General features: G+C 33.7%; 4 protein-coding genes across 14 annotated transcripts; 2 read left to right on the top strand and 2 right to left on the bottom strand.

Annotated features, from left to right (window-relative positions):
• Nucleotides 1,838–3,524, bottom strand: LOC109336647 (RNA pseudouridine synthase 1). 3 transcript variants are annotated; one of them, XM_019573369.1, is made up of 3 exons: nt 3,120–3,521; nt 2,365–3,023; nt 1,838–2,184 (listed from the first exon to the last, which is right to left on the bottom strand). In XM_019573369.1, exons 1-2 carry the CDS (start codon nt 3,487–3,489, stop codon nt 2,368–2,370), a joined length of 1,026 nt encoding a protein of 341 aa, XP_019428914.1. In that variant the 5' UTR covers nt 3,490–3,521; the 3' UTR covers nt 1,838–2,184; nt 2,365–2,367. The 3 variants fall into 3 exon arrangements, with proteins under 3 accessions (XP_019428914.1, XP_019428915.1, XP_019428913.1); XM_019573370.1 differs by lacking the exon at nt 1,838–2,184 and having other exon boundaries at nt 2,211–3,028; nt 3,137–3,524; XM_019573368.1 differs by lacking the exon at nt 1,838–2,184 and having other exon boundaries at nt 2,216–3,023.
• On the top strand, nt 4,279–7,707 carry LOC109336648. 7 transcript variants are annotated; one of them, XR_002106374.1, is made up of 5 exons: nt 4,279–4,459; nt 4,578–4,693; nt 5,430–5,841; nt 6,078–6,154; nt 7,503–7,707. XR_002106374.1 is itself a non-coding variant. In XM_019573374.1 (4 exons), exons 1-4 carry the CDS (start codon nt 4,352–4,354, stop codon nt 6,080–6,082), a joined length of 561 nt encoding a protein of 186 aa, XP_019428919.1. In that variant the 5' UTR covers nt 4,279–4,351; the 3' UTR covers nt 6,083–6,247. The 7 variants fall into 7 exon arrangements, 3 of the variants coding, with proteins under 3 accessions (XP_019428919.1, XP_019428918.1, XP_019428916.1); XR_002106372.1 differs by having other exon boundaries at nt 5,430–5,848; XR_002106373.1 differs by lacking the exon at nt 7,503–7,707 and adding an exon at nt 7,369–7,399.
• On the bottom strand, nt 8,393–19,196 carry LOC109336455 (lon protease homolog 1, mitochondrial-like). 2 transcript variants are annotated; one of them, XM_019573065.1, is made up of 22 exons: nt 18,772–19,196; nt 17,469–17,534; nt 17,093–17,284; nt 16,916–16,981; nt 16,737–16,778; nt 16,492–16,614; nt 16,073–16,144; nt 14,931–15,029; nt 14,779–14,844; nt 14,608–14,694; nt 13,709–13,748; nt 13,115–13,286; nt 12,543–12,667; nt 12,035–12,165; nt 11,849–11,953; nt 11,516–11,629; nt 11,109–11,276; nt 10,877–10,978; nt 10,575–10,680; nt 10,444–10,538; nt 9,525–10,040; nt 8,393–8,895 (listed from the first exon to the last, which is right to left on the bottom strand). In XM_019573065.1, the coding sequence occupies exons 1-22, from the start codon at nt 19,036–19,038 to the stop codon at nt 8,704–8,706; spliced, it is 2,946 nt and encodes a 981-aa protein (XP_019428610.1). In that variant the 5' UTR covers nt 19,039–19,196; the 3' UTR covers nt 8,393–8,703. The 2 variants fall into 2 exon arrangements, with proteins under 2 accessions (XP_019428610.1, XP_019428611.1); XM_019573066.1 differs by lacking the exon at nt 16,073–16,144 and having other exon boundaries at nt 10,444–10,680; nt 18,772–19,100.
• LOC109335048 lies at nt 21,981–24,097 on the top strand. 2 transcript variants are annotated; one of them, XM_019571088.1, is made up of 3 exons: nt 21,982–22,228; nt 23,194–23,731; nt 23,837–24,097. In XM_019571088.1, exons 1-3 carry the CDS (start codon nt 22,159–22,161, stop codon nt 23,946–23,948), a joined length of 720 nt encoding a protein of 239 aa, XP_019426633.1. In that variant the 5' UTR covers nt 21,982–22,158; the 3' UTR covers nt 23,949–24,097. The 2 variants fall into 2 exon arrangements, with proteins under 2 accessions (XP_019426632.1, XP_019426633.1); XM_019571087.1 differs by having other exon boundaries at nt 21,981–22,228; nt 23,194–24,097.

Genomic DNA, 25,218 nt, shown 5'->3' with positions numbered 1-25,218 from the left:
GTATCATAGCTTAATGTTATTAGAAATGAAGATGAAAATTATGATATACTTCTCCCCAAGCAAAACTTCTCCCTCTTTCTATATATATAACAGAAGCAAATGTGCTAATGTCATGTGGTCTGTGCCATTCTTACACAATGTGGATTCCAACATGCCAATTTGTTGTCAGCCATTTCTAAAATATTTTTAATTTGTTTCTTTAATCCACTTTGATAAGGAGTAGTAGTCTAAGAGTGTGGAGAAGCCATAGTTCAGATCATAATACTGGGCAAAAGTAAATTTTTAATGTTTCGGATTTTAATTATTTTTAAATTAAATAACTTAAAAAAATATATCCCCTCACATTCTCAGTATTAGGGAGAAATTCTATTTGTGATCTAAAGGATGAGTTTGGCGCAAGTTGTTTCTTAGTAACCATAAGATCATGTGTTTAAATCCTGGAAGTAACTATGTGCTTGCCACGCAAGGTTGCGTACCTTCACCGAACATAATAAGTGGAAACCTCACATTCTACATTCTTTTACCTAACTCAATATTCTAAATAGTGAGGAGTTAAGGGCTAACACTAGTTAGCTAAGTAACTAAGATAACAAAAAAGTGTTATAAAAAATATCATACGCAGTGATTACAAAATGGTATTGGATCTTTCATCTTTGACAATGAGAACCTTTGGCTGTTACTGGTACAAGAAGATGCGTAAGAGTTAAGGCTAATTCATCTGAAAAATAAAGCTTTAATATTAGGCTCTCAATAACAATAATGACAACCACTAATTCTAGCAACTTGCAAACAGAAAAAGTGCACCAATAAAGTTTCTGTCATCTTGTTCATGTGGGTCACAATCATTCATGATTCTAGAGTGTTCCATGTTTTAAATACACAAGTTAGGTTCGTGATCTAACCTTGGATTGGTTTCATTTTACTCCTACACGTCACGTGTGTCGTGTTATCCATTAATATTAATTATTCTTAGAATTAAAGATACTGCTACTGCTATCCTACTCAACTCTTCATACTTTATGCAAACTTTTTTCTCTCTAACGAAGGGTGAATCTATATTCCAACTTCAAATTAACTATGCAATCTGTCAAATCAAAGCCAAACCGTGTGTTCTTTTCACTTTTCATACTTAGACTTATAATTTCATCAGCAAAGAGTGAGAGGATATTATTGGTAGTACAAAAAAATAAACTGGTTTTTTTTCTTTCAGTTTTCTTACTTAGACTTGTAATTACATAAGCAGGCACTTTCTATATCACATATCACAATTCCACTAGATGCTGGAGAACATATATACAACCGAGTTTAGTAAATAGCATGAACAGCTCCAAGTTAGAGCAGTTTGAATATTAAGCTTCCATGAACTGCAAAGAATGGAGCAAATGCTAATGACTGAACTGCCATTAAGTTGATCAAAATGTTGAGTGAGGGAAGGAGATAGAGATCACCAACAGAAATGGCATGCTGAATTCCGTCACACTTAATGATAACTTCAAGACCCTCATGAACACCATTCCCCAACTCTGCATCTCCTATTAGGGTGTTTTTAGTTCCATTCTCTGCACCATTTTGATCAGCAGCAGTGAGCTTGAACATTGAGACCAAAAGCAATTGAAGCAAACCAAACCCAATTCCAATTAATGCAGCCAAAGGTATCAGAATTTGTGTAAGGCTCTCACTCAACACACCCAGTTCCAAATGTCTCATTAACAATTATGCAGTAAATTTCTGGAGCTGGTAGAGTAGAATGCAACACCTAGTCTTATAGTCTTATAACATCAACAATAAATAAGGGTGAAACTGTAGAAATAACAGGGGCATCTGCATGGCCATCAGAATTTCTCATAAAAACCTAAGAATAACTCAAAATTGTTACAATTTGATTGTCAAAATAACATGATTAACATATGGTGATATGTACAGGTACAGATATCTCCTTCACTTCAACAAGTATGAATGAAATCAACTGTTGAAAATAACTCTTAATTCAGAGTAAATATTTTACAATAGCAGTTGTTCATTGTTTAAAAGTTCTATATTAAAAGAAGCACGGGCAGTACATTAATTAAGGATTACTTGCTTGATTGCTTGAATATGACTTCAGCGATAACGATGTTCTTATACGTAAGATGAAGTGTTTCAAACGTATATCATTCCAAACCACCCTATACAGTTTAGTGCTAGGTGCTAAGAAATAACGGGTCGGTTTTTCGGGACAAATCAACATTGAATCACTTCTATCAACTATTTTTTATTCTAAGATACATGTTTCTCAAAAAATTAAAAACAGTTGCGGCAATGGGAACTAACCCTGGTACTACAAAATAATGTACATAACAATAACAACATCATACATAACATGATAATTTATGAAACAGTGCACCATGGTGGGAGTGGTGCCCGTAACATAACACAAGCACCAGTAACAGGATGTTGAAACGACAACATCTCGGCATGAAGGTGATGAGCATCAAAAGTTGCACCTTTCCACTCACACGCACCCTCATATTTCACATCCCCCTTTATAGAAATCCCAAGATATTGACAATGCAACCGAATCTGATGCGTTCTTCCACTCTTAGGATACGCTCTCACCACTATCTCACTCTCATCACCATCCACGTCACCATCTTCTTTCACACTTTTTTCTTCAACCACCACCACACTACTACTATTACTACTACTACCTTCATCTTCTAATATCCCTTTTCCGTTTATCGCTACCACTTCAAACGCAGTTTCCATGTCTCGGACTACCGAACCTCCCGGTAGCGACCGTCCAACATCTGAGGCGGCGTACACTCTCCACATACCGAACCTCGACCTCCCGTGACCTGATCTCACGGTTACCCGTTTCCACTTTGGAGGTACTCCAATGCAGAGTGCAATGTAAGTTTTCTTAACCTTGTGTTCTGTAAAGGCCTTCACAAATTTAGCAGCCACTTTATGAGACTTGGTTATAACCATAACTCCACTAGTGTCACGATCAAGCCTATTAGCAAGGTGAAGTTCAACTTCACTTCCTGAAACACAGAAGCAGAAACAAAAAGAAGGAATTAGCGATCTAACTAATGATAACGGTGTGATGATGATGTGGTATTATATATATATATATATACCTTGGGAGGGTTTTGCATTGAGAAGCGTTGGAACAGAGGAGAGGACGTTTTCGCAGTAGATTCCTTGGGGTTTGTTAACGGCAATGATCCATTCATCTTCGTAGAGAATGTGGTTTGTTGAGAGAGAAAAGAGGGTTGATCTAGAAGAAGCGGTCATGGCTCTGTTGAGTTCGATTTGCTTTGAGATTGATGGAAGTGGAGGGGACAGTGGAACTGGGTAATTATCAGTGGATAGCGTTGGTTGAGATTGGTTTTGGTGTGGGTCAGACATGGCTACGGCGGAGAGAAGAAAGGGTTTGAGGTTGAAGAAGAGGACTGAACTAATCGAAAGCATGAAGGACACTTTCGTAACTTCAAATAGGACGGCCATTTAGCCCGGCTTGACTGCCACCTGTATCATCTATCAATACTGGAGTGTTACAACAGCAATAATAACATTTTCTTATACAACTAAATGTATCCAAAATTATTATTAAGGAGTAATAATAATATTAAGAAAATTATATATTATCTTACCAATACTCTTTATCATATACTAATATGTTGATAGATACTTCGTGTATGTTGACTTATATTTTTATTATATAATATTAATTATTAAATTTATAATTTTTATTTTAAAAAAATAGAATGTTTTTTTATTGAATGTACTTCATGTTCTAACTTTTGTATTTATTATAATATTAACCTAAGGTGAGATATATTAATTATAGTTATATATATGATTATATGATTCTAGTTAAGAATAATAATTATTAAGAGCAAAATAAGAAAATAGAATTATAGTAATAATTATTTCAAGTTTTGATTTTATATATATTAGTTTGTCGGCAGTCAGCTCATGTCTGCCGACTCGCATTTTTATTTGTTAGTATTGAATATTTAATTTTTATATATTTCATTTTTTGAAAATTATATCAATTCTTTTGTACATAATATTATAATTTTTTGATAAAAATTAAAAAATGAACAGTAATATTATTAAAAAAATACATTGGTAGTTTAATATATTTAGTGGATGTAACTTCCTCTCACCTTCATTTATATTTTTTATTGTATAGAAAAATATTGTAATAATTATTAATTATAAGAGCAAAATAGGTAAGTAAAAATTATACTATATAAATAATTATAATATGTTTTTTCTGATTTATTAACAATTACTAATAAGTATATTCCAAACAAACAACCTTAATATCAAATGACATCGCAAAATTCGATTCTGTTAACGAATGGCTTCTTACTCTGTGATAACCCCAGAAGATGTTTTAGAGTCTCTAATGAACGATGGCACAATCGATGCCCTCAGATTGAAGATCATCACTCAGCTCAAAGGCAATGTAATTTTATTCCATTTCCTTTCAAATTCTAGTCTTATTCTTCCACGAGTTCTTCAAGATTGTCATCATATGAAACACTGTCACGAGCGGTGTGCTGTTTTGTTTTTTGTTTTGGCAGGAGGAACTGAAAAGTACTACTATAAAGATGGCTGAACAGAGTAAGGTTCTGAACACTCCTGGGGCCGAGAAACAGACCAAAAGAGAGCTTTTTGACGCGCTTCGCCAACAACTCCAGTAAGTTATACCGTCATACATGGCTTACATTTCGTTTATATGTAATTATTACTTGGAGTACTTCTAAACATAGATGATAGATCTTTTAATAATTAAGATCCAAGTAAAAGTTTTCAGAATTTGATTTTATTTTTGGTGCCAGTGAGGCAAGGACTAAATTGATGTTAAGTTTGCCTGGATGAGGGATTAAATTGATGTCAAATATATTAGTTCCTAGTGATGATGTCTTATCCTCTCCTTTTGGACAAAATTGATATAAAAATTCCTAGGAGGTCTAAGTGATAAAACTTGTATCTTCGGAACACTGAAATAGCAGTATAGGTAACCCTCTCTGCCCTGCTTCATAATGGCTTTGCATGTCTTAAAATTTGAAGCTACATGTTTGGATATACAAATACTCTAAACAATCCTCCCTGTCTAACACACAGCTACTTGGTTGCATCCATTAATTTTGTGGTTTACATGGACTTCTGGTGTGAATTAGAATGCATATAACTATATAAGTGCACTAGGAAGTTCTTCTATTGTAACTTTTCCTCTATTCCGTATCCCGACTGCCTATTTGCTTGTGTTTCTATCTGGATTCTTTATGTATATCTTGGAAGAATGGTTAGCAGCCATTTTTTCTGATTACATTATATCTTCATGATTATCACAGTTTTTAGTTTTCATTGAAAACACATACATCTCTGGTTGGTTGTCTGTGCCTTTTCATTTCCATGCTTATTTAATGCAGACCTTCGGTCCTTGAGAAAGCCTCAAAATCAGTTTGGGATTTAATTTTAGACAATGCTGGTCTAGGAAAGGAGATAAGTGAAACAGTCGAGAAAGTGTTTTGTCGATTGAGTGGTCAGGAGCCTCCTTTATTTCCACTTCCAAATGAAAAACCAGAACTTGATAAGGAGGGTGATAGCAGAAAAGAAAAAGGTAAAGGTAAGCAAAAGGAACATGAAAATTCAAATTCACACACTCCATCCAAGAAAAGAAGCTTCAGTGAAATAAATTTGGAAGGAGCAGGTGAAACTGCAACCAGGTCTTATGATCCTGCAGCAATATCGGAAGGTTCTGGTAAATCACCTCTATTAATTTCAAAGACTTGACCGGAGTTGAGTTCAACAGGCTTTTTGAAACGTAAATGGTCACATCTGGTAATTGTTAAATAATAAATATTAACACTTGTAGGACTTTACTGGAGTTTAAAAGAATTTGTGATTGAAGTTGTGTAGTATACAACATTCATTGTGTATTTCATACTTAAATTGATGAAGTTGATTTATGACAGTCTGCTTTTGGTTCATTGATATTTCATCTTAAAACTTGTGAAGGTTGATACAGGAGATATGAGGGTTATAATTTGAATATTTGAATATCATGGTTTATGTAGGTTGAATTTGAAGACAGATGTTGACATATCATTATTCCATATAAGCCACTTGCTCCAGAGCAAGCAAAATCCTCAGGGTAAAACTAACTTGTAAAGTTCTTCAAAATTTATCTCATATATTCTTTAATTTTTTTGGCCGTTCCCAAAATCAACTTAGATTAAGGCTTGGTTTATGTTGTTCCCTAAGTCAACTGAGACTAGACTACATTTTTAGGAATGTTGATTAGAATATCACATTTATGCAATGACAGTGTGAAGATTTATACACAGTCAATACATTATTCATCATTCATTTGTATCGCTTATATGTAAAAGTCAATAATGATAAAATATGAATGGCGGATGATACAGCGACAATATAAAAATCTCTTATACTGTCAGTATATATCTTTTTCTCTATTGATTATGTCTTTTATGAACTGCATTTTTGTGACTGTGTTACTTGCTTCTCAGGTTATCAATGATCCGTGTTTTTCTAATTGATCTAAATTAAAGAATTTTTCAGTTCTGGGGAGTGTTTACTCGTGAATCTGTTTTTCACTTCTTTATTAGGGTGTAATTTTACAAGTTTGGAAATTTATTCCTACTAGAGTTAAATTCTTTTGAATAAATAGTCGTAGAATTATAAAGCTCTCCAAGGTGTTCTTAACTGGATTAATATTAATGTCATGCTCTAATAGTGTAGGTGCCCTCCTCACCTAATGAGATAAAAGTTTGGTTAGTTGTTGTCGTTGCTCTAGTCGTTTAGGTCTTTTATTGCTCTGTCGTGGAGATTAACGCATGTCTATTCTTTGGGTTTTAGATATTTTTATTTTTATTGACTTTTTTCTTAATGCACTTGGGTATTCTAATGAAAGAATGATTTGATACATTTTTAATCTTCATTTCCTTTTTCAAACGAGATTAAGACTAAATTTTGGCAAGACGATTAAGTTGGAAGTTGGAACTGAAAACGTAAAAGAATATTTTCCTTTTGCCTTTTCTATTAATTTTTGACCAAACTACTTGAGTATTTCAAGTAAATGGGATAGTAGAAAGGAAGATTATACACATTGTAAATACATAAACATTATTAATTGCCATCATTGGTTGTGGTGGTCTTAACTTCTTGCTATTTGATAAATGGGAAGCTTTCTTCCTCTCTTGATAATAATTTTCCTACTCCATTTTATTTACTAAAGAGCCTTTGTGTTTAATGTTGCTGGGCATGTTTTTGTGTTCATAATCTTTGTTCAGGTTTATTTAAGTTTTTTGTTTGAGTCATTAAGTGTGTTTTCTTTGGACATTTCAGATTGCAGAAAGGATATTGTTGCTCTCCCATCATCATTTGTTGCTACATCTCTATGCAGACTTTCCATGAAGTAGTTTTGTGGTACAGTCTAATACTATTCATGAAGTGTTCCTAATTCACTTTCTCCATTGCAGGAACTCATCTCTCCTACACGTTGCTCCTAACATTCCCTACAAGCTTGATTGGGCTGGAGCGTGCCATTGTCTTTTATTTTGACAAATGTGTTTATTTGGTGGTTTGTGTTGATAATAGGGTAATCATAGACAATGACCCTAAGAAAATCGCTCAAACCAAAGATCTAGAAAAACTAAAATACTTTCTTTGTACTGAAGCTGCTCATCTAAGAGAAGCATTGACTATATAAATGGTTTTTAAACTTTTTAGCGCATTATTCATCATTTATATATTATTATAAACTTGTAAATAAAATTCATATAATATATTGAGAATATATAAAACTTTATTTTATTAGTATTATTAAGCTGGAAAGTCATAAGGGAGTGGAATAACATTCTCATAAATGATGTATGCTTTAGGTATACTTAAGAAATCAGAATGTTGGACATAGTCCTATTTATTGTTTGATGGGTCAAATATTCATTCTTTTTTACCCACGGAAATGGAGGATGATATTATTTCATAGAAGAAAAATCTATTTTAGTTCCTCAATATTTGTATATATTAATCTAGGAGAATTATCTCAAGATAAAATTATCTACTTTATACCTTAACCAATGCCCTAAAGCTGTAGTTAACATTTCCAAAACCAACATAAAGAAAGAAATCCATTTCAATGGAATTAAAGGAGAATCATATTGAATGGGATACCGATTTGTTGTTTATTATGGGTTTTCTAGTTGATTGTGTTTAGTGAACTTCTACTTAATTTTGATACTTGTGCTCATGTTATTATTGTGTTTTTCCTTACTTGGTACACCGTTTTATTGTGAAAAAGATTAAAAGATACTATAACAACAGATAAAAAGAATGCATCTGCTTTAATTTTCAATTCATACCCAAAAAATAAATCTGAAAAGTAATTGTGTTTTATTGCAAATATGAGAATGTTATACTAGCTTACCCCAACTAATGGGTTGATTATTGTATTAGAATGTTTGAGTATGAATAGTCCCCACCTTAGTAAAAATAAAATATTAAATAGCATTCCCTCAGATACAAATAAATGTACATATTATTACAATTAGATAAGCCACTCTGGGAAAGAAAATGATACTTTGCCTCGAGCTGAATAAAAACTTCCAAAACCATTGGCACTAAATCAATAAAGTACAAAACTCAGGTCCAGACTGAAGAAAGAATCAAGATCTTGCAGACTTAGTTCTCTACATTCTGAGAGAGGTCATCACCAAAAGCCAAATCAAAGATCTGTCTGTAGTCATCAACAAAATGAACATCAAGACCTTCCTTCACATTAGATGCCAGTTCATCAAAATCTCTCCTGTTAGCAGAAGGGAATATAATAGTCTTAACTTCACTCCTTCTCGCGGCTATGGTTTTCTCCTTAACCTGCAAATTTCACAGCATTGCATGTCATAAAATGGGAGGGGAGTATTCCTAGAGTACTTTATTTTTCACACTTTCTAAATATAATTAGTTGTTAGTTGGTGAATGTGGCCAGGCCACCCATGAAAAATCCACCTTACAAAAATGTTCCATATATTGAAAACCAACTACACAGGCTTATATTTGGGTATTTACTAAAGGGTAGAATGGAATAAAATGGAATTGGATAGAATTGAAAACCAACAAATTGAATGGAATTTGGGTATTGAAAACCAACAAATTGATTAAAGTATTGACCGCAAATGTCGCAACCAGGGTAAAACAGAAAACAGGAAGGAGTCGACACCATTGTTCTAATATTTTATAAGGGAAGGTGGGAATAATAAGTTGATTCCATGTCATACCCCGAAAATTGGGATTGAATTGAAGTATTTGGTGGAATGAAATGGAATTCATTCCATCAGGTTTTCATCATATACCATTATTTTTTAATAATCCACACAATGGAACCCAGTATCATTCCGTTTCATTCCACCAATATCCATTAATCCAGACAAAGATGGGCAGAAGTATCTACAAATAAATATTATGAACAATAATATTGCAATAGAAAAAGGTTTTACTCAACGTACCCCGCCAATAGGAAGAACTTTGCCAGTAAGTGTCACTTCCCCGGTCATTGCTAGATCCTTCTTCACAGGCTTCTTCATGGCAAGGGACAACAATGACGTGGTCATCGTGCAGCCAGCACTAGGTCCATCCTTTGGTGTAGCCCCTGCAGGAACATGGAGGTGTATCTTTGAATTTGCAAAGAAGGGATTTTCTGGTTCCTTCTCCACCAGTATTGCTCTGGCAACTGTGTGAGCTATCTGAGTACTTTCTTTCATCACATCTCCTAATTGACCAGTGACATGCAGTGCTCCTTTTCCTTCCCCTTCCTCAATGAGTGTGGTCTCTATATACAGAGTGGAACCACCCATGGAAGTCCAGGCAAGACCCATAACAACTCCGGTAGGCGTCTGATCATAGATGCGGTCAGCATGGAAGACAGGCTTTCCGACATAGTCGTTTAAATTTGGTTTATCAATCAAGACTTTCTCTATTGTCTTTGTTTCAGTTTCCTTATCTTCCTCGCTTTCTTTTGCAACCTGCCAAAATTAAGATCAATATATATAAATTGAGTGAACAAGAAGTTGTTGGGCAACAAAGATTGCTCGGGATTCACGGAAAAAATAAATCATATAGAACAAGATATTGTTTGACCACAGAGAAGATATTAGTTTCCAGATCAAAGTCTCCCTACAAAATCATCATATATTTTTTGGCCAGTTGAAAACGAGTAAACCAAACCACAAAGCTATGCACTTGTCAAAGAAGAGCTGCTACACGCAATGCATGTATACAGGCACCACCGTAACATTGAAGTAATGTTAAGAAGAAGGACTTCGTAAGTTTTCATTAACACATGGCACTTCATAGGTCTATGAACTTCAGAAAATATATTTTGCTTACAGGAGAGAATTGTGATGTGCTTCCAGAGAGTTTAACTACCTCATTATCTGTAGATTGATTGTCAGGACATGGAGATTGCTCAGCTGGGAGATCTATTTGCACCTTGTCATCCTCTTCAGAGGTTTCATCCCTTTCTTCAGGATTACTACTTCCTAACAAGCTTTCTTTTTGAACTGATTCATCAAAATCAACTTTGGCATTCTTAGGTTCAATAGACTGAGCACTAGCAATTGTAGCATCAATTGTCTCCCCTTGCCTCACGAGTTGTAGTGCTATCTGCCATGCCACAAACAGAACGTTTTAAACCACAGGTAATTGAAGCATTCACTAAATTGAAGTTCAATCTCAGAGGTGAACAAATGCTGTCTCACAGAAAAATCGAAGAGAACTGATCAAGAGTGGCTGTCTTTTCAACCATAGACATAGCCCTATCGCAGCAACTAATATTGACCTAAAAAATACTTAAACAGACCTTTCGATAAATTTTCTCTATATGCTTTTGGAGATTCCTGACCCCTGCTTCTCGGCAGTAATTTTCTATTAGGGCAAGAAGAGCAGCATCAGTCATTTCCACCTGAATCAAGTTAGTTTATGTATTAATATTAAATAACTTAAGTCAATCAAAACAAAAAAACAACAAAAGTAGGCATCATTATGCTTGCAATATGTCTAGGGGCCACAAAATGGGTAGAAAAAATAATTACTTGTTCAGGCTTTATTCCACATGCTTCACGTGTACTCTTCTCCAGATAATCTCTTGCAATGTGCATTTTCTCGTCAGTAATATACCCAGCAATAGAAACAACCTCCATCCTATCCAATAGAGGATTGGGTATCATTTCCACTACATTTGCAGTACAGACAAAGAGAACCTGCAATGACATTTCTGATGATTCAGTTAAAACATTCATGCTTTGCCCACTTTGCCTTCAAGGTACTGAATAAAAACTATACAACCTTCAAAATTTGTCCAGCTATCCAAAGAAATAACTATAGGCAAGTAATGTAAGTCCCATCAACATGGAAACATTTAATAAAAACTATTCACAAATTGTTGACTGTTCTATCACCTAACACCTATACATCCAGGTTCCACTATCCAAATAATTACCTTTGATAGATCAATGGGAACATCAAGATAGTGGTCCAGAAAATTAGCATTCTGCTCCGGATCTAGAAGCTCTAACAAAGCACTTGCTGGATCACCCGCATGTCCTCTGCCCAACTGCCAATCAAATAAAAATAAATGAGTAATACAATCATCTTTTTCATAGAAGACTTACAAGATTAAAACCTTAGTGAGTTTAACAAAACATAAATTCCATGCATTATATTTATTAGAATGAAGGCAACTACATACTACGGGCTATGGAGAATTTAACAGGAAATCAGAAAAGGAAATTACATGGCAGCAAATAAATTGAACCATCTAGCAATGTCTTACCTTGTCAATTTCATCAATCAAAACAAGAGGGTTGGCTGTTCCCACATTCTTAAGGCATTGTACCATCTTACCTGGCATAGCACCAATATAGGTTCGACGATGACCCTGTAAGATAAAATATTAATCATACAAAGAACTAGTAAATATGCTATTAAACCAGCAAGGAAATAAAGAGACTTCAGCTACCTTGATTTCAGCCACATCAGCTAAACCTCCGACAGAGAATCGAAAGAACTTCCGGTTCAAGGCGCGTGCAATTGAACGGCCAATACTTGTTTTTCCCACCCCTGGTGGACCAGAAAGACAGATAATTTTTCCTGCATATATAAGAAAGATCAGGAACCATGCCAAGAACATACGAACACGATAAGTGGACAACAAAGGCATTAGCTCATCAGCGCAAAATAGAAGGTACAGCCACCATTTTAAAACTTTTTTAACATAATCAGCAAAAAATTGTGTTTGTAATATTCTAAATTATTATCTAAATTTCAATATAAATCAGATTATCAGTGATTTTTTTTAACTAAAAGCATACTACAAAGCAGATATACCATGCATCAAGACGTACGGTGATTTAAGACTACTTATTGAATCATTTTAATAAATTTAGCAATAGAGTATTTGATAGAAACTAAACACCCAGGTCCCAGATCAATCTTTGGGTTATATTACCAAGATGAACAATGCTTACCTTGTGAAGTCCCTCTTAATTTCCCAACAGCTATGAACTCCAATATCCTATCCTTCACATCCGTTAATCCATAATGGTCCTCATCAAGAATCTTTTGTGCCCGAGTAACATCAAAGTTCTCATCACTGCATTTGGAAATTAACAGCTTACAAAACATGATATTCTTTAAAGTTTGAAATTAACATAAAAAGACTAGTTAGTAGAATTCAGAAAATTGAAACCCTTAGTTTACCCAAAAGCCTCTGAAAACTATGCTTATGCAATTTAGTTGGCACTTCCTATCCTAAAACCATAATTTGTAGCTATCTTAAATTCAAACTACCAAACACATGTCCTGCATGAACGGTAATGTTGGTGCCAATTACAAATGTTCACTGAAATCTAAAATGAACTCAAATTACTATTGCCAACAGTAATGACAATGAAGTGTTTATAAAAGGGAATATGTGACTATGTGAGTGTTGAAAGAAGAGAACAGTACAAAAGAAGGGTAAGAAATCCTCAAGAACTAAAAAAATGTGACAAAAATACAATGAGATACGAAGAAAAAACTATGACAGGTGCAGTCAAACCTGTATTCTCCCCAAGGCAGAGCAGTCAACCAGTCCAAGTAATTGCGGGTAACACTGAATTCACTAGAACTAGCCTCCAACAGCTGTAGTTTTGTGAGCTCTTCATCTATAACTTGTAAAACATGAGGCGGGCATTTCTCTCTCTTTGGTTCAATCCTTTCTCTGAATTTACCTGAAAAGTAAAATAATGTAATGATAGCAACAAAATTGAACAGAAAGTATACCCCAACCAACATACTACTTCATGAACTCAACTAACAGCTGGAACCTATATAACTCAAATTTGATTCGGTGACAATAAACACAAACCACGGGATCTGAAGAAAAAGTGATATAAAGAACATTCCTATGCTTACTTTATTGTCAAAATATTTGAAGAATATATATAAAGAAACACAAAGAAAATGAGATGAAAACAACCAGTTAGGTAAACATTTTTTAGTAATTTGGCAGTCACAAAGACTTCAATCACATAGTTGTAGGTCCTACAATGACCTTTCCTACATGCATGCACATTAGATCAATACTTCGAACAGAAAAGAGATACAAAAATATATATGTCTTGTACTAAAAACAGATTGGATCAAAACCAACCAGTGAGAGCTGTTTTGTCATCAGTCTCCAGTCCCAATTCCTGCAAATAGAAAATAAAAATTAAGATCAACTAGAGTAGTAGGAAATTCAGAAAAAATATGTCACACATCTAATTACACTCATGTTAGAATAAAGCAAATGACATGAAAGCTATTCTGAAATCAAGGACTTCCCAAGAACAATTTCTCAGCATTTAGTTACATCATTGCTTGGCATGCTGGTATAATCAAGACAGACTGCCAAATTCAGAGATTAGTGGTAACAGTCAATCATCTATTGTTTGGTTATTGTGAATAAATTCATGAGCGCTGGACTATGCTGCATGGGTATCTTCTTAGTCACATCATAATACTAAATATGAGTCACATGATCAGTCTCCCATCTTTACATTTCAGTCATTTTACGGTCTCAACCTCTGATCCTAAGTCTCTCGCATCCTCTGCTAGTGCTAATTTCGATCATTTGTATACCTTATTTATGCAACATAATCATACTCTAGTTTTTGAGAAAATGTTGAACTCCGTACCCGGTATGTACCGGTGTTGGTGTAACACAAGCGTTGGCTCTACACAGAATTAGGAGTAATCTACTGCAGAAAAAGTTTGTGCATAGAGCACAGCTAAGCTAAGCTGATGAAAGCCAAGAACTTATCTATTGTTACAAACTTAAGATTATATCTATTGTTACAAACTTCAGAACTCAATTAGTAAGGTTTAACCAAGGATAAAAAATGAGCCAGTAGCTCATCAGCCAGCTAACATAAAGGAATGTATAAAAGGCTACATAAAAAATGTAATGAACCAATTTTGGGTGTGGAAAATCTGGTTGATATGAGAAGAATACAAAGATGTCTAGGATTCACGGCATTCAGATGTAAACAAATCATGAGGGCTCTGTACCTTCTTTATGGCCTTAAGCTGCTCATTTAACAAGTAACGGCGCTGCTCACCACTTATCTTTTCTTCAATTGCTTTTGCAATTGATTCCTGGCAAGAATCAACATAAGCTTCAAAACATGATGAAAAAACAAATGCAACCAACACAAACAATGAACTGAAAGACATTATTACCTGAATCTTGCTGATTTCCATCTCTTTCTTTACCAACTCCAATGTAAGATTTAATCTTTTGTACACCTATTAAACAAAATAACAAATAACACTTCCAAACGTATAGTCTGCATGCTGCACTACATCTAGTAAGAGCTTTTCAGTGTACTCACATCTAGCTCTTCAAGGACTTGTTGGCATTGCAATTTGTTTGCCCCAGATATTGCAGCTCCAAAATCTGCAAGCCTTGGCTGAGTAAAATCACCAATATGCTGCACAATTTAAGAAAAAGAGAGTCAACATACTATAACGAGATAAAATTAAATAAGGATCTAAGACGCAATATTACAATTTACAACATTTAAACCAGCATCATATCACTTTGGTACTTCCAAGTCCAACTCCATCATTCATTGTATTATATTTCGAAAATGTGGCAAGAAAAAGAATAGACTACCGGCACTTACATCTGAGGAAAATAAAAATAATACATGGTTTATATAATTTTTGTGAAAATTAACAATCAATCTCGTTGTTTCTAGCTTGCTAAACAGAGTAATAGTCTCGCAATTCTGCTATTTTCTTATACAGAAAGTTTGCTTCAGAAACAGAAGTAAAATCACAGTATCAGGAACAGGTTGACCGACCCTAATAATTGTTATATAGTAATGAATATGAACTACAAACAAAAAATAACAATAACAAATCAAGAAAATATAACTAGCACTAAATTAACTACTAGTAACTGGTTGTTGTAGCCCAACCAAACAAGCTGCCATGAATTTCATATTAGAATTAGACTAACATTGACAATATGTAAATCCATATTAGAAAAAGAAAAAAACTTATTTCAGGTCTTCTAAATGTCACTGATGATAGCAAATTGAAGTAAATATATTAATTACAGGACACACTTTAAGTCACCGAAAATCAAAGGTAAGGGTTGATAATTATTATAAAACCTCATTCATACTGCAAGGATGACTGACAAATCCATATCACCAATAATAATAATAACTAGATATGACTGACCCTTGTTCAACACATGAAACTTCTGTGAAAAATATTGCACCTTTGAGTTCAAATTATTGTGATACCGTATAGGCCTATGTGCACCACTATTCCATATTCATAGCGCACATTTAGGAAAACAACATGCAGGTATGCAAAATGTTTGAATTTGAAGTTCTCAGTAGAAGAAACCTCAGCATTGCAAGAAACTTGTTCAAAATACAGCCTAAAACGTTATAAAACTTGTTACCACTTAACAAGATATCTAAAATGTGGCTCTTGAAAATTACAAAAAATGACTTACCCACTCTTCCCCAAACATTTTCTGTTCCTCACTAATCCTTTTATATTTCTTCTTTCTCCCTCTACGAACCCACTGACATTAAAATTATAACAAAGATTGACATTAACTATTTTCCAGATTTGAGCATGCCGTGTGGCAATAGAACAAAACAGCTTAACCTATGGAACTATGTTAGGGCCGTTTGCATGGAAGAAACAATTATAGAGCCAATTCATTGGAGACTTTGTTGCAATACAAAGAAAAGATCCATTTAATAAAGTATTTTAATATTCACAAACTGCAAATTAAGGGAGGAACTCCATCTTCCAAGAGTTCAATCAAACCAATGCAAGCAAACCTAAGCACCTGAACAAATGACAATTCCAACCCCCACCCCTTTTTCCAAGTTCCAATAAACTCATACAAAGAAGGGTCCAAACCTTAGTGTAGGTCTGAACTTGATCTCTCCAAAGGGAACTTGTTTTAAGAACATCCCTTAGGGTTGATAAAACCTCGAAAGATGTGGCCTTTATAATGTCATCATCTCTGTTAAAAGCCTTATCCTGCAACACCAAGTCAAACCCCCATAAGAGAGTTAAAAAGGTAGCTTTCAGAATAATAAAGCAAAAGAAATCTTCCACTCTAATTAAAATTTAAACTGAGGAAACAATAGATAAATATATACCTTGAGATGATCAACTTTTACAGTAAGTGGATCCTCACTAACCTGTAGAAAAGACAGAAATTTTCATTTGAAAAACAAGTAAACAACCATCACAATACTTTAGCCACAAATATGAAGATAATGGCACAAAATTATAACCAAAACTAGTACTTCTTATTCTTCACATGTTCAATACTAACCATCTCTGCTATGCGTAAACGCCGATGACCAATCAGGATCACCTGATCCCCATGGATGCTTGAAATCTGGTATTGAATAGGGGGAGTGGTGACAAAATGTGAGATGCTTATTCAAGCTAAACAAGTTATCCATGGAGGGCATAAAGCACCTAATGAGTTGCATACAAAATCACTTACTTGAGCAAGAGTCCCAACTTCATGAAGGCGGTTAAACAACTCTTTTCCTTTTAAATCATATACATTTTTATCTGCGTCAGAGCCAGTTACTACACTAGGATCAGACCCTGGCTCATCCTTGAGAAGGAAAGCACCAGCATAAGGGGCTTGTCGTTCTCGACTTTCCTGCAAGGCTGCCAACAATTTGGGATCCTGGACGCATAGTAAAGTACTCATTAGACAACCATACATTCAAGTTTTACATTACATTTATCCATTTTATTGACACATACAAACATGCAGAGACCAAAGATTACAGTTCTCATATGCATAAGTCAGAAGCATGTAATGAACAAAGAAAGAGATTTAACTCATCATTCTTAACAACCTACCATACCTTAACATAGATTGGCATGTAAAATCCAGGGAAAAGTGGTCTGTGTGGCAATGGTAACGCCAAAACCTGTTTCAAAGGAAAGGAGAAAAGTCAGAAAACACTAACATTAAGAATACTTATGATATAAGCAATCAAGAAAGATAATCATACAGCGACACTGAAAGGAGGTACCAGTAATAAGCCATGATTATTTATTTTATAAAGCATATAAAAATAAATAACAAACACAAGATAAACTGTATGCTCTAGTCCTTGCTTAATTTCCACATGTAGGGACAGCATACTTCATCCCAGGACACCAATAAATGTCGCAGCAGAGACTAGACAGAAAGTTGGATAACAATTCCAAAAGAAACTTCTTTCAGACTACACAGAATCGTCTCCAAACTATCCATCAGGTTAATTAAAAATTGAAAGAAAACCTCTCTCCAATAACAGCCAACATTTCCAACAAACTTGCATCAAAGCGATTGGGAGCAAATACCAACAGGATGTGAACATCTTAGCTAGAGGAAAAACACTCCATTTGGAGAGATTCTTGCATACTACAAAATTACTACACTAGATACAAAAAACAAATAACATGTGTAGTGTATACCATACAAGGTGTAGGATTGAGAACCTATATTTTAGGATTCTCAAAAAGGTGATTCCCCAAAATGTTTGGTGAGGAAGTAAAAAAAATCAGCTTCTCAATTTCAGCTTATTTCCAAATAAAGGTTTTCAGTAAAACCCAACTAAACAAACTTACAAAGATCATGATTCACAAGTATTTTAGGAATAATAAAATGTTGGGCGGCACAACGCACCAGGCTCCCACCTAGTGGAGTCTAGAAAAGGTATATGTATGTAGCCTTACCCTCTTAGTAATAATAAAATGCTCAGAAAAAAAAAACTGAAACTTACTGACTCTAAATTTGAAATTTATTTAATAAATCTTACATCAAATCTCAGCCATTGAAAGTATTATTACTATTACTATTAGAAGGCAATGCAATTTCTCTTCCATCTAGCTCAGAAAAAGAAGTGGTATAATCCTGAGCAAGGACTAAGTTCAGACAATATGAACACGTGGTTTTGGCTACAGTTCACATACTATAACACAAATGAAGAATATACATTTTCAGTTGCAACACAATATTAATTTTGGCAGTACCCTATTAACCTATTTTTTCAATCAACCAAATATTTTATCGAATTCAAACACAACATTTCAGAAGAAACCAAATAAACGATAAACATTGGAAATCGTTGAATCCAAATTCAAGCAAGTAAGTAAAAAGGAGTGAAATCAGAAACTAACAGTAAGATAATCTTCGGGCCTAGGATTAGTGGAAACGATAGCAGAAGAAGCCTTTGTTTGAGACTCTTCGGCACCCGAGCCTGACTCGACAACTTTAGCTTCGGCATCAGCTCCGTCACCCGAACCTGAACAGAAAAACAACCTGCCTCCCCTGAGAGAACCTAGCACTTTATGCAACGGCGAGGTGGACAGCGTTGCGGGTCGTAGCGTCGGAACCACCGTCTGGGGAAGGCGGTGGACGGAGGAGGATAAAATAAGCTTCAACATTGGTTGCGGCAATGAGAAGATGAATAAGAAATGGGATTCGAAAATTGAAAGAATAGAATGCGGCTTTTAATTTTAAAAAGCGGTGGATGGTGCTGAAACGGGAACGGAGGTGCAGTGTGTACCCGGATTTGTTAAAGCCCTTCAGAGACCTCATATGCCCTGATTTACCAAACTGACCTTTTGTTCTCACGGAAAGTACCATTTTGTCCTCCTTGCACAATTTGCCTTATTGGTTTTACTTGTCGGACAAGTTTTATTAAAGTAGAGTAATAAAAGAGTAATTATTCATTTACCAAAAATTAATAGTACATTGCCAAAGAAAAGAGTAATTATTTTCTTGTGGACAAAGTTTTTGACTACACAGAGGAGAATGGGAATTATGTAAAGTTGTTACTTGTTCTTATTTTTATGTCTAACTCTTTATATTCTATAATTATTATTTATTTTTGAATACTTAATATTCTCTCACATCCTTATTATAATATAAATATGTATAAGGTTTTGATTGTTATCTTTACAAGTAATTTTAAAATTTATATGAAGTATTTTTTTCTATTTGCAGCCTTATTTATATAATTATAGTGATTTTATATGAATGTTTTAAGTAATGTTAGTGAATAGACGTCAAATCGGAAGAGATCCCATATTAAATTTAACTGATTTAAATAGTTAAATTGTTTGGTCTGACCAGGTGATTTTATATATAATTAATAATTTTTTCTATAAATATATAATTATATGTGAGTATAAAATTTTATATAATTAATAATTATATTTAATTATATTGAAGTAACATATCTTCATTTTTTTGGACTATAGTACAACAAAATATTTATTAATTTATTAATTTTATGAGTGGTGTTCCTTTTTAAATTTTTTAATTGAATTGTCTAGTTTGCTTTTTGGCTAATGTGATTGAAGCGAGTTTAAGAGTTAAACTAAAATTTCTTCAATTCAAACTGGTTCAACCCTAACTCGGTTAAGATTGTAAATCAAAGTTGTTTTCAAGTTCGGTCAACAATTAGACTGATCGGACTATCCAATCCGGTTCTCAGTGGTTTTAACTCAACCTTTGTTTACCATGTGTTAACTTTTCGCATCGGTATTCAAATAGATATGGCAAAATGGGCCACATGTGCTCACAAATTCTGACAAAAAAATTAAGCGGGCGTGTGCATGTTTGTACTGGCTTAGCAGAAAAAATTCAATACTCTACCCGTTTTAAAACGATTAATATGTGGCCCGCAGACATTGATGGATAATTAAAAAATAAAAAAATTATATAATAAATAAAATAAAATTAAATAAAGTGATTGAAGATAAAAATAGAAAAAAACAATTTTTTTGATATTGTGTATGAAGTTTAACAAATGATTAAAAATCATATTACATCATAACTTATTTGAAAATTTCTTATTTTATTTTTTTCTTAGATTATGTTTATAGGCCGCCCGTATTGCTCAACGAAAATGTCTACAGGCTTGGCAGACAAAACAAGTCGGGCAAAACGAGCAAAATTTGAATGCCTTACCCGTAAAAAAATGTGGGCTATGCTAGCGCGCCCATAGACATTGTCCAATTTACCATCTATATATTCAAATGTTCTCTTTAGCATGTATTTGGATTTCACGTCTTTAGGAAATACACAATGCTTATTGGCTTGACTAACTTGGAGATCGGAAACTGAACGAAAAAACTTGTGGAGGATACTCAAACTTAATTTCCATAAATAGTTTAACCACTAGTATATTAGTTTTTTTCAAGTTAAGTTTTAGATAAAAAATGAAAAAAATTGAAGACTTGAGAGTTATATAATAACTGCATTTCATATTTTCAAACATTTTTTTATTCATTCTCATACAAAACTCGATTTGACAAATATACATTCAATGTTATATTTGTTTTTCCTTTTCATTCTTTTAATTTACCTTAGTTCATTGCCTATGTGGAATGGACATGCAATTAAGATGAGAATCTAGGTCTATTTTCATTTAAATAAGCTTTCAATAATTAGTTAAATATTGGTCACCAGTCATACTAAAAAAATCACTGGCTTTGATGAACTCATGCCATATGTTAGTCCAACTCAATCTCATTCCATCTCAACCCAATTTTAATTAGAGACACATGTTTGAATTTTTTGAGTCTAGATCAACCATATTTTAATCCAACTTAATCACATGCATGATTGTTTTCCTTGAATCAACATTAGTGTCACATGCGTTTTAAAAAAATATATGTATCACCTTAATACGCAACAAACATAAATGCAATAAGATTTACAATCAATATCATAAAAATGTATTTTGGTGTAACAAAAATAAACAATAAAGTGATAAACAAATATAAAAAAATGAAAATGGAAAACTATAGATTTTGAATTTAGAGAAATGAATGATAAATGTTAGAAAGATTCAAAACTTGGTTAGTAATTGAGAAATTGAGAATTGATTTGGACAAGGAAAAAAATTGTATGAAGGAAGGGAAAAAGAAAGAAAAAATAATCTAAAACACTTCTAATATAAATATTTTATATATTGTTATTGTTGTTGTATCATTCATCATTTATTTTTAAATATTATTGCCTTTTAAATAGAAGTAATAATACAAATAAATAAGAGTGTGAAATCTATACATCAATACTTTTAAAGAATTATACACATGCACTCTATTATCTATCATTCATTTAGAATATTTTTTTAAACACTTAATAATAATTAAATATCAATAGTGAATGATGAACTGATGATGTATAAAACTCATATATTATCCATACATACATCATTTTCTTAATAAATAATGGATAATATATGTGTATGAATTTTTATACATTATCGGTGCATAAATGTACATTACGGAAATGTGTTTTTTAATAATTTAGTATTTTCCCATACATAAATCCTAAAGTATGGCTCATATCCCTATAATTTATCTAGCACGGGTTGGTTGGTTGCTCGGTTAATCTAGTTGGTCAATGTTATCACATGCCACAGCCACAAAGAAGAAGCTTCAAAATTAAGATTTAAGATTCTTCCCTCTGTTTGAAGCATTCAAATCAAACAGGTGCTAATATTCACAATAACAGTTGAGTGTGTCAGTCACCTTTAACCGTTTATCACCATGGATTTCCAGAAGAAGAGGGTTCACTTGCTCGTATTTATCGTCGCCATCGTCGTTCTCAGCATCGCAGGTACTTTACTCTAACATACCGATCTATTTGTAATGATTTTCAAGTATTTGTCATCAGAAGAAGGTTCACCACTTCAAATTGATTCCACGTTTCACTTTCGTAAGATCTTGGTTGACGAGGGAATAGGAAATTCCGTAATAGATCGCAAGTGTTCGCTTTTCGTGTTGGTGAATTTTTTCTTTTACCACACATCAATATCCAAGCCCTAACTAATTCTGTGTGATTATGTGTTTTCCTGTTAAACGCGTCGTTTCTTAATATAGACGAGTTCGGTTTTTCCTTATTTAATACGTGGTTTCTTGCTTCTTTTTAAGCAGTGTTATGTTTTAATGTGCCTAAATGAATAAACGGAGAATTGTGATTGATGGTTTCTACTGCATATGGGAGAATTGTGATTGAATAAACGGAGTAATTAGAGATACAGATTTGGTTATATTAATCCCTAAATGATAGAAATTGGTTACTCTTGAGATTTTTAATGTGCCTTGACTCATTCAAGGATTAATTTGAATGGTAGAATACATATTCAAGGACCTTTGGAAACAATTCCGTCATTCAATAACAGATATGCCATATACTGTATCTTCAATTCTTTAGGGATTAAGTTGACCATTCACTCTATTGTAATTCACTGTCAATTAGATTTTTTTATTTATTCATTTTGTTAGCAATGCTAGCAACACTTCTTTTTTTCAATATTGTACTTTCAACAGTATTCAATGGACCACTAAGTAGAGACTGAACCTATAATCTAGTGGGTCCCACATGAAATCCAGTAACAATAATGTGTTGAAGACTGAACCTTTTCTTCTTCATCCCTAAGCTATTAATAAGTTAACACATGCAAAACAAGCTATTGGTTATTTTTCCAAAAAAAGTTTAGTTATTTTATTTCCTATTTCTTAGTAATGAGTTGTTGAAATTAATAGTTATGCACTTATGCTCATTAAAGTTGCTGCTTTCAGCTGAAAAATGCAGGCAGCTTGTTGGTGAGGAAAAGTCATCCCAGAGTGGAAAGTTCACATTCTTAAATTGCCTTGACATGGGCTCTGGAACTGTATCATGTGCTGTCAAAGAAGGTGTGAAGCTCTATTTTTACAATATTAGATCTTCTCATGTTGAAAGAGCAAGACATCATGCAATGGAGTCTTCCCTTGTTGACGCGTTGTCTCAGGGGATGTCACCAACAGATTCAGCAAAACATGCACAAAAAGAAAGTAAAAAGGCGGCAAAGCTGGCTTCCCGTCAAGCCAAGCGCATTATAGGTCCAATAATCTCTTCTGGATGGGACTTTTTTGAAGCTGTCTACTTTGGCGGTACCCTCACAGAGGGGTTCCTTAGGGGCACTGGTACTTTGTTTGGTGCTTATGGTGGAGGTTTCCTGGGGGAGGAAAGGCTTGGTAGATTTGGTTATCTTGTTGGAAGTCACATGGGTAGTTGGGTTGGTGGTAGAATAGGACTAATGATATATGATGTGATTAATGGTGTGCAGGTTTTGTTGAATTTTGTTGAAATTGTTGAAAGTGAAGTTAAGGAATCAATTCTTGATAAATCTGAACCATTTGAAACTGAAAGTTCCTCCTCGGACGAAACTCCTGTTTTTGACAGCTCTGAAGGATCCAATGTCTATGAATCAACTCCCAGTGAAGAATCAACTGCGTATGATTCTACTGAATATCAGAGCTATGATACTGATGCATATGAACATTCAGAACTTTGATGAAATTTGGAGTTCATATACATTTTTGCTCAAATTTTATTTGGGTGATGTATTTTTCTTCATTGTCTTTCTCTCAGTGTAGTGTGTAAATCAAACCAATCTTTTTATTTTTGAAATATATGCTCATTTCATAGTATACAACTTATGTTCCAAATGTTGCACATTATTGGTCATCACCAAAAGCTATTGTCATGTAGTGAGTCTTGCTCCTTGACAGATTGATATTGATTGATTATTATGTTAAAGGGGATGGGAATATTACTGGGATTGCAAGGTACAAAGTCCAAATCGTGTCTATTGGGCCCTATGTACAAGATCCAAACTTTAAATGACTCATATCTTCTTCTAAATCATCAAAAAATAAAAGTTGAGTCTGTTTGGTCGTGGAAAACGTTTGCTACCATTATTCACAATTGTAATTGTAAGTCCTAGTTTTCATTCCAAATTCGTTTAATTATGACTGTGATCTTGTGTTTTCATTCTAATTTATGTTTTCAAATATTTATAGAAAAGAAAGAGATCAGCATGGCTATGAAAATCCTAAATCCAAAACACTGAAGTTAAATCAAATTTATGAACACAGATTTGAGCTACATTCTCAGTCGAAATGTCCAATGTGCAAATGTTTGTAATGCACAAAAGTGATCTCATATTTTCATTACATTTTTGGTTAACTATAATTGAAACGAATCAATATCCTCTCCAATAATGGAGAGACAAATTCATATTTTCTATGATGTAACTATCTCTCAATTACCGAAGACGATCCTAACTCAATTTGCAACATCATATATTCACTTTGTTTCTTGCTTTCAAAGTTTTCTGCCGTAAACAAAGAAAACAATGCCTATGAAAACTCCAAGGGCATCTTCTAGAGCCCAAGATTAAATCAAAATCCACCAACTTGTCAAATTTGAGCTAGATTCTCTTTTTTGGAATGCACAAATTGAATTACAACATTGAAAGCTGAGTTGTTTGGTATGAGAAATCATTTTCTTTTATCATTTGTAATTGTAACAATGATATTTTTCCTTCTATTTCCAGTAAATTATGATAGTCACCTCGTTTACCAATTTTTTGAAGTTTTGTACATGAAAGAAAAGTCCAAAGCATCTTCTAGAACCTGAATTTAAATCAAAGTTCATGAACATGTGAGATCTGGCGTGTATTTTCTTTTGAATTCACCAAATTAAATTTCAAACTCAGATCAAGTCTATTTCATTTCTGATAACATTTCTTTGTTCTCGCTTTCCATCATTATGGAGATTGA

The sequence above is a fragment of the Lupinus angustifolius genome, chromosome LG20 (assembly GCF_001865875.1).
Source record: "Lupinus angustifolius cultivar Tanjil chromosome LG20, LupAngTanjil_v1.0, whole genome shotgun sequence".
NCBI classification, from domain to species: Eukaryota; Viridiplantae; Streptophyta; class Magnoliopsida; order Fabales; family Fabaceae; genus Lupinus; species Lupinus angustifolius.
The sequence above is the reverse complement of the archived record's forward strand: the minus strand, read 5'-3'. Positions and strand labels throughout refer to the sequence as shown.

Coding starts and splice junctions, on each gene's coding strand:
- LOC109336647 (XM_019573369.1), bottom strand. CDS start 3,489: ATGGCCGTCCTATTTGAAGTTACGAAAGTGTCCTTCATGCTTTCGATT. Junction 3,024..3,119: donor CAATGCAAAACCCTCCCAAG/GTATATATATAT, acceptor TCTGTGTTTCAG/GAAGTGAAGTTGAACTTCAC.
- LOC109336648 (XM_019573373.1), top strand. CDS start 4,352: ATGGCTTCTTACTCTGTGATAACCCCAGAAGATGTTTTAGAGTCTCTA. Junction 4,460..4,577: donor TCACTCAGCTCAAAGGCAAT/GTAATTTTATTC, acceptor TTGTTTTGGCAG/GAGGAACTGAAAAGTACTAC. Junction 4,694..5,429: donor GCGCTTCGCCAACAACTCCA/GTAAGTTATACC, acceptor TATTTAATGCAG/ACCTTCGGTCCTTGAGAAAG.
- LOC109336455 (XM_019573065.1), bottom strand. CDS start 19,038: ATGTTGAAGCTTATTTTATCCTCCTCCGTCCACCGCCTTCCCCAGACG. Junction 12,166..12,542: donor ATTAAGAGGGACTTCACAAG/GTAAGCATTGTT, acceptor TTATATATGCAG/GAAAAATTATCTGTCTTTCT. Junction 10,979..11,108: donor GTGGAATAAAGCCTGAACAA/GTAATTATTTTT, acceptor AACTTGATTCAG/GTGGAAATGACTGATGCTGC.
- LOC109335048 (XM_019571087.1), top strand. CDS start 22,159: ATGGATTTCCAGAAGAAGAGGGTTCACTTGCTCGTATTTATCGTCGCC. Junction 22,229..23,193: donor CGTCGTTCTCAGCATCGCAG/GTACTTTACTCT, acceptor TGCTGCTTTCAG/CTGAAAAATGCAGGCAGCTT.